At 32.5% G+C, this 8,425-nt stretch overlaps 2 protein-coding genes across 3 annotated transcripts; both read left to right on the forward strand.

Moving 5' to 3' along the window:
* Nucleotides 1-427: 427 nt before the first annotated feature.
* On the forward strand, nt 428-3,879 carry LOC131620949 (peptidyl-prolyl cis-trans isomerase FKBP20-1-like). 2 transcript variants are annotated; one of them, XM_058892144.1, is made up of 6 exons: nt 428-583; nt 1,840-1,956; nt 2,198-2,331; nt 2,413-2,492; nt 2,759-2,851; nt 3,555-3,879. In XM_058892144.1, exons 2-6 carry the CDS (start codon nt 1,848-1,850, stop codon nt 3,703-3,705), a joined length of 567 nt encoding a protein of 188 aa, XP_058748127.1. In that variant the 5' UTR covers nt 428-583; nt 1,840-1,847; the 3' UTR covers nt 3,706-3,879. The 2 variants fall into 2 exon arrangements, with proteins under 2 accessions (XP_058748127.1, XP_058748128.1); XM_058892145.1 differs by having other exon boundaries at nt 453-583; nt 1,848-1,956.
* Nucleotides 3,880-5,484: 1,605 nt separating this feature from the next.
* LOC131617569 (phytohormone-binding protein CSBP-like) lies at nt 5,485-6,210 on the forward strand. The gene is made up of 2 exons (XM_058888835.1): nt 5,485-5,759; nt 5,839-6,210. The coding sequence occupies exons 1-2, from the start codon at nt 5,579-5,581 to the stop codon at nt 6,123-6,125; spliced, it is 468 nt and encodes a 155-aa protein (XP_058744818.1). The 5' UTR covers nt 5,485-5,578; the 3' UTR covers nt 6,126-6,210.
* Nucleotides 6,211-8,425: the final 2,215 nt, after the last annotated feature.

An 8,425-nucleotide genomic window follows, 5' to 3' on the forward strand; every position in this document is an offset into this window, starting at 1 on the left:
TTCATCCTTAAACTTGAAACCCGCAGGAAAATTCGAAGAAAAATTCGTAGGAAACCTACAGATTTTCCTGTGGATTTTCACTTTAAGGACTAAAATCAAATGAAATTTAACATTTGAGGACTTTATCCCAAAAATAAAAATACTCGGACAAAAAACAAAAACACGCAAACTTACATGGACCAAAAACTATTTAAACCTATTTTAAAAAAAAAAAAAAATTTGTGCTTATCCATTTGTGATCAACGGTTTAAATCACAAATTAATTTCACACGGTTAAACCATCTCGTACGTTGATTTAGATCAAACGCTTGATAGTTAGTTACCTAACGTGAGGAATCCATTTCCATGTTCTTCACACTTCCAAACGCGGAGCGTATACTCCACGCGTAGATACTGCGCGTGAAGTACCAATCACCGTTGTATTTTATTCTTAACGCCAATCTCCCCTCTCCAAGAAACAGTTTCATCCAACGCCTATGGCCACTCCTCTTCTCCAAAATCCCTCGCTGTTTATCAACTCCGTTACTCTATCACCCCAATTCGTTCCAGAAGCTTCTTCATCCTTCAGCTAAGAAGAAAAAAGGTTCGGTTTTGATAAACGCTGTTTACCCTTATTCATTATTCCCTTTTTCATTTATGAATATTTTGATTCAGTGTTAGGGTTTGCATTTTTGTGGTTGTTTTTCCTTGCATGCAGTTATCGAAGGGAAAATCGTTTTTACGTTTTGGTATATGTAACTATGATTGTTGAATTTGAATTGACTAATACAATTTCTTAGACTGAGTTTATCAATCTTAGTATCGAAGTGAACTAACATGCTTAGAAATGTTTATGAGTGAAATTGGGTAGGCGACTCGCGAAAAATTGCTAGTTTGAAGATATTTGAACGAGTCTACAGCCTAATCCATTTTTATGGTTCTTTTTCTTTGCATGCAATTAGTTGTTGAACTGTCAAATTAACTTTTACAATTTCTTACACTGAGTTTATGGATCTCAGTATCAAAATCTAGTTAGCATGCTTACCAATGTTTCTGAGTGAAATTGGATAGACGACACGCGTAAAATTGCTAGTTTGAAGATGTTTGGATTGGTGGTATGTGATGGAGTGGAGTGGTAAGAAATCAAATTCCATTGTTTGATTTTGCAAATAATGGATGGAATCCATTCTATCCAATTGTTTGATTTTCATTCTGCCCAATTTGGGGTGTATGCAACAGAATGAACTACTTAGTTATGTTCTATTTTGACGAACTAACAAAAATACCCAAACAATGGAATGAAAGATTTGATCCATTCCATTAGGTTCCATTCCGCACTGCTTCGTTCTAGTCCAACAATCCAAACATAGTCTAAAATGACAGTGGTTCAGTGTTTTTGAAATAACCCAAATTGCAATGTATGAATAATAAGGCTCTCTAGTCCTACCGTAGTACCATCCATCCTTCACTCTTTAGTAATTCTGAGCCTTTTGATTTGTCAATTTGTCCTTTGTTTAACTTGTTAGGCTCTTTTTGTGTGCTTATGTTCTGTGAATTTGGTCATCAATTTTGAGTTTTGACACCATATTCTGGTGTCATCTGGTCTGACCATCTTAATTTTTTATTGATTGTTTAAAACTTCATTGTGGTTTGCTTTATTACTAGTAATGTTCAATGAATCAAAATATTAAGCATTACTTTTGTATTAAGTGAACTCTTGTTTATGAGTCAAAGTCTATGGAGATTTCAGGAGCTTACACTTTTCAATGAGTCTTTATTTTTAGAGCCTCGAATGCAATGTTGGGAGGAAAAAGGAACTCATGCTTTATCTTTGTTATTTTCATGTGTATTGTTTTACAGTGTAAAAGATGGGAGACGCTATTGATTTGTCTGGTGATGGAGGAGTCATCAAAACCATTTTGAGGAAAAGCAAGTCAGATGCTGTGGCTCCAACTGAAGATTTTCCTGTTGTTGATGGTATGCTTGTCCGTAATGCGAATATTTTAGAGTTCAAACCTAGTAAAGTAGTTGTTAGAATATTATAAAATATCTTTATATTTTTCTAGACCATCTTGTAGTATATCTCTTAGGATCAGATTTTATATACTTTTAAATTACATGATTTGTTCTTGATTTATGCTTTAATGAGACCATTTATTTTGAAACACTGCATGCATGGTTTTATTCTTTCTTATTGTATTTTTGTTTCTCCAATCAGTACACTATGAAGGCACACTCGCTGATACCGGCGAAGTCTTTGACACTACACATGAAGACAACACTATATTCTCCTTTGAACTTGGAAAGGGTAGTGTTATCAAGGCTTGGGACATTGCAGTCAAAACCATGAAGGTCAAATAGAGCATGCTTTGAGAACCTGTTTTAATGTATACAAAGGTTTTGGTCTCATATTTTTTTTGCTGGTTTCAACAGGTTGGAGAAGTTGCAAAAATAACATGCAAGCCAGATTATGCATATGGTAGCGCAGGATCTCCGCCAGATATCCCTCCAGAGTACTTATCTTATTTCATGCACACATTAGTTTTGGTTAGAACAAAAATTTAAAAATGCCAATAAGGACCATTTATTATCAAAATCTTTAGTCTAACAAAATATCAAGATAGATATCCTATTAAGTTCAGATGAATTTATGCAGTAAATTCTTCAAGCTTGGTTTGTTTCCTATTCTGCTTTCCTTAGTAGTACTCACAATAAGTTGAATTGCATCTACATGAGGATGAATGTCTCTAACTATTATTTTTTTTGGATTCCCTTGCAGTGCAACACTTGTTTTTGAAGTTGAGCTAGTTGCGTGTAGGCCACGGAAGGGCTCAACTACTGGAAGTGTTTCAGAGGAGAGGGCTAGGCTAGAGTAAGTCGTAGCACATTTATGCGTAGTAATTTTTTTTTTCTTTTCCTTTCCAAAAGTGGAGTCGAGCTGTTAAGTAAGAATTCTACTTGCATCCTATAAAGACGAGGTTTCAAATCATGATTTAGATATGAGAATCTCAGTGGTAGGCATGATATGTTAGTATTTATATAGAAGTAGGACTTTTCATGGTTTGGTTCAAGAAGGAAAATCAAACCAAACTGACCCGTTGCCACAATTCGGTAAAATTGAGCTGAACTCTTGATGGTTCTTCCCAAACCAAACTGGTATGGTATAAAGGTTCGGTACACTGATTCTTTGTTTTCAGACCAGATTACCTTTATCTTTTTGGACCGAGCTCTATCAAATTGCTATTATTAATTGATATTAGGATTCTTTAAAAAACTAAAAAAATCAAACTAAATCAAATATTAAGAATGTTCACAAAAACCCAAAACTGAAAGGAAAAGACATGAACCAAATGTTTTTGTTCAGTTTGTGAACTGCCCATCACAGTTTGATTATTTTTGGTGTGGCTCGGCTTTGAAAATGCTCTTTAAGCCTTGGTGCTTTTCCCTAGCCCTAGTGAGCTCCAGCCATTCAACTGACGCAAACATCATTATATATAAAAAAACTGTTATTTTTGTTTGCTTGGGATATATCGCAATGTGATGTGTATACTGTTCTGACTTGAAATAAAACACAGGGAGCTGAAAAAGCAGAGAGAGATTGCTGCTGCTGCAAAAGAGGAGGATAAGAAGAAGAGAGAAGAACAAAAAGCGGCAGCTGCAGCTCGTGTGCAAGCCAAGCTTGAAGCCAAGAAAGGTCAAGGAAAGGGTAAAGGGAAAGGAAAGTAGGGAGTTCAAGTATCTGCAAAAATTGATGTGTGAAAATAATCAAATAGCTTTGAACAAAATTCCGTGTCCATTCTAAATAATTGTTGGCATGAATATCAGAAGTTGGATAGCTTGCTATGGAATTAATAGGCAATATCATGCTATGGAATTAATAGGCAATATCATGTTTTTTCATTTGGGTTCGTTAACAATAAATGGTTTCTTAGAGCACCCACATCTATTATACTCATTTGAATTCTTTAAATGGATCCCACTCAATTTTTTATGATATTACATTTAAATTATTTGAGCAGCTCAACTAAAATTTTCAAATATCCATTCAACCCATAAAAAACTTTAAAGTAGATCTCATCAAACTCCATAATATACCCCCATTATAACTATTGGCAATGAAAAAAGAATATTTTAATATTAATTAAATGGAAAGAGATAGTGTAGAAACGTTCCCACCCACATAGCAGAACGCTTGAAAAAGAAAGGACGCCTTTCCTCTCAAATATTCAAGTAATTCTGACACTGTAACTTCAAAAACTGTGTAGAAACCGCATTCATGTTCTTAGTACGCCTTTCCTCTCAAATATTCAAGTAATTCTGACACTGTAACTTCAAAAACTGTGTAGAAACCGCATTCATGTACAGATAATTATGCTCTTAGTAGGGTGTACACGGGTTAGGTCAACCCATAAATTCCATTAAACTCACAAAAATCTAGAAAAAGTGTTAGGTTGGGTAATTGGGTGGATCAGTTTAAAAAAAAAAGAAAAAATCCATTAAAAAAAATCAGAGTTTTGGGTAAAATCGAACTCAAATCCAAAATACCTGCTGCAACTATAGTAACTAAGGATCTCCAATGATGCAATTCATTTTTGGGGTTTTTGTGAGATCCATTAAGCCACATCATCTTGAAGCAATTCACTCAATTATCACTTTAATGATACAACTCTAAAGAACATCTATTGGGTTCCACAATTTTATTCACATTAAAGCTGAAACACACCACATTTATAATTTTTAATAATTTTTTATTCCAGAACGTTCTCCACCTAGCACAATTGCAGTATCCCCTTGGAGATGGTCTAACGTGATTCTTATTAATATTTTTAAAAAATATATAAATTTTAATATTTTTTAATAACAAATGTGGTTTTCTTATAAAAGATTGTTTCCTCTCAATTTTGAATAAATTTTACAATCTTTTATCATATTTTATTTCACTAAATTAAACCATGAATAATCACTAACACTTGGTTATTTGGTTACTAAATTATTTATTATTAATTATCACATAAATGACTATTAAGTGTGATTATTTTCCATTCAATTTATAATTGTTATTTTTTATGACAATTAAAGTATATTTTAACAAATATCTAACTTTTTCAATTTTGTAATTGTGTTTTTATGTTAAAAATATATTTTGTAGTTATGTAATTTTTCTTATAATGATGTTAACAATTATTTATTTCTTTTTATTTATTAATTTTTGCTATAGAAGATAAATTCATTACGACTCTAATGGCCATTCACATTATTCCTCTCAATGCAATAAATAAATCTCACCCACATTTTATAATGGTTTATTTCTTAAATAGATAAAAACCTCGAAATACCATATATAAAATAATAGTAATAATAATAATTTTCTGTTTTTCAAAATTTTATTTCCTCTTTTTTACAAATTTTAATTTTATAAATAAAACTTTCCAACAAATAAAGTAATACGTACAACTTTAACATTAATTATAGGAATCACAATTTTAACTAGCTTCCATATTTATGTTGAGATTCCTTTTGTATTTATCATAAGTATCCGAAACTTAGTATTATATAATAACCTTTTTGTTCCATTAAAGTCAAAGTGTGAACCGTTATCATGGCAAAAGAATTCAACCAGCAAGCTGAGATTTGTGTAAGGTTAGAAACCTTGTGGCATGCTCTGTCCAAAGATATGATAGTAACAATTCCGAAGATCATACCAAACATTGTGAAAGATCTCAAAGTGATTGAAGGCAGTGGAGGAGTCGGTACTGTCTTGCTTTTCACTTTCTTCTCAGGTCAGTCTTTCATTCTTTTTTACTTCAACGATTTATATAAGTACTCTAAATTAATTCCTCTTTGGGAGTTGAATCATAGGTGTATCTCCAGTAAGTTACCAGAAGGAGAAGATAACAGAGATTGATGATTCATCCCATGAAATTGGATTACAAGTGATTGAAGGAGGATATTTGAATCAAGGTTTCTCATACTATAAAACAAGTTTCAAGCTATCTGCCATAGGTGATGATAAGACTTTGGTTAATGTGAAGATCTCATATGATTATCAGTTGGAAGTTGAGGAAACTACTTTTCCATTGAAAACATTAGAATCTGCTTTACACTTTCTTAAATGCTTAGAAACACATATTATGAATGATGCTTGACCAGTATTATTTTATCTCTTGTTACTGTCTTTAAGAATGTTTGATGTTACTTTAAAAGTCAAACTATAAAAGAGTAATGTTTAGAATTCCTGATTTCTTTTAAAATAAAATAAAGTTTATCAATTTTATTATTTTTATGAGTTCATTTTATGAGTTTTTTTATGAGTTTTTATGCATTCATTTTATGAGTTTTTTTCCTTTCTGTTTTTTATATAATTTTTTAATTATTTTATACTCTATTTAAAAATTTATCAAATTTGTAGTTTACTTAAGAGAATATGATTTATTTGATAAATAAAAAAGGCTAGTAAAATTTGATTAAAATTGAGAGAAAAATTTTGTTTTAAGAAAATGAATTTATTGTCTAAATTCACGTTATCTTAAGAAATAGTATTAATAGTTGGTATCAAAACTAATGAAAGGTATTTTAATTTAATAAAATGAAACGTATTTATTGCTAAAAGTGAAAGTTATCTATTAAATAAAATACATTTTTATAATTTTTGTTCACAATTGTAGTAACTAAGGTGATTCTTATTAATATTTCAAAAATATATATAAATTTTAATATTTTTTAATAACAAATATGTTTTTCTTATAAAACATAATTTCCTCTCAATTTTGAATAAATTTCACAATCTTTTATTATATTTTATTTCACTAAATAATTTTATTATTATTTGTACAATTCAATTCATTAATATAATCCTTATTTCCTTATTCTCTCTATTCTCCCCTCACTAAAAGTGTCTCATCCACTAACAAATTGGTATCAGAGCCTAGTTATTGTTCTTGATAACTTCACGTCAGAGATCGTGTTTCCAGGAAAAGTGAATAAATCGCTGCAAAGATGAATGGTACTAATGGCATTCTGAATACTCTTCCAATGCTTGACGGTAAAAATTGGATCCGATGGAGAAAAACATATGCAATCTCTGTTTGGCTTTCATGAAACCCTAGAAGTGGTTACTAATGGAGTTCGTGTGTTGGCTGCAAATGCATCCGACACACAAAAAACTGCTCACGCCGAAGCCAAGAAGAAGGATTGCAAGGCTGCGTATTGCATTCCAATGGCGGTTGATTGTGCAAATTTCGATAGAATCTCTCATGCTGAATTAGTGAAGGAGGCATGAGATATTCTTGTAAAATATTAAGAAGGAGGTGAGAAAGTCAAGGTTGTCAAATTACAGACCTTGCGTCGACAATATGAATTGTTGTCAATGGAAGAAAACGAAAAGGTTGCAGAGTATGTGTCGAAGGTGCAGAAACTCGTCCATCTCATGAAGGGTTGTGGTGAAACCCTAACTGATAAGATGATAGTTGAGAAGGTAATGCGTACATTGACTTCTCAATTTGATCACGTTATCGTAGCTATTCAAGAATCCAATCAACTTGAAATACTAAAATTGGAAGATTTGGTTGGTTCGTTGGAGGCGCATGAGATTAGGATTGTCAAAAGGAAAGGAGTTCAAGATTCGATACAAGGTTTGTAGGCTCAGACATGGAAAAATAATGGTGGTTCTAACAAATTCAAAGGCAAATTCGACAAGACTCGGGGCAAGAAGCCTCAGTTAAATTCTCACAATCAGCAGGTTGAAGATAGATCTTCTGAATCCTCGAAAGGAAGAGGTGGAAACTATCGAAAGGACAAAGAAGATAAGAAAGGTAAAGGTGTGCAGTGCTATCACTGTGAGAAGTGGAGTCACTTGTCTGAACATTGTTGTTACAGAAAAGACAATGGATCGATAAAAGGCAAAGACGAAGGAGCAAACTTTGCACGCCAAGATTCAGATGATTCTGAAGGTATGGTGGTTATGAATGCAATCAAAGATAACCATGTCAAATCTAAGATCTGGTTTGGTATAACTGATGAAGTCGAAGTTGAAGGAATTGTTGAGAATCCAGTCGAAGTCAAAGTAGAAGCAGTTATTGACATTCTTGACACAGTCGAAGTTGAAGAAGTTATGGTTGAAACAAGCCAAAGACCTCAACAAAATAGATTTCCTCCAACAAGACTTCATGATCATCAAGTGGTAGTTGATGATGAAGTTCCACCAAATGGAGAATTAGTTCATTTTGCTTTACTTGCAGGTGCTGAACCAATCAATTATAGCGAGGCATTAAAGATTCAACAGTGGAAGTTAGATATGGTCTAAGAGTTATAGGAAATTGAAAGAAACAACACATGGGAGTTATTCGAATTTCCAGCACATAAAAAAGCCATCGACGTAAAGTGGGTGTTCAAACAGAAACACAATGCTGATAGGTCGATAGCAAGACATAAATCAAGTCTAGTAGCT

Source organism: Vicia villosa, linkage group LG7 (genome assembly GCF_029867415.1).
Source record: "Vicia villosa cultivar HV-30 ecotype Madison, WI linkage group LG7, Vvil1.0, whole genome shotgun sequence".
NCBI classification, from domain to species: domain Eukaryota; kingdom Viridiplantae; phylum Streptophyta; class Magnoliopsida; order Fabales; family Fabaceae; genus Vicia; species Vicia villosa.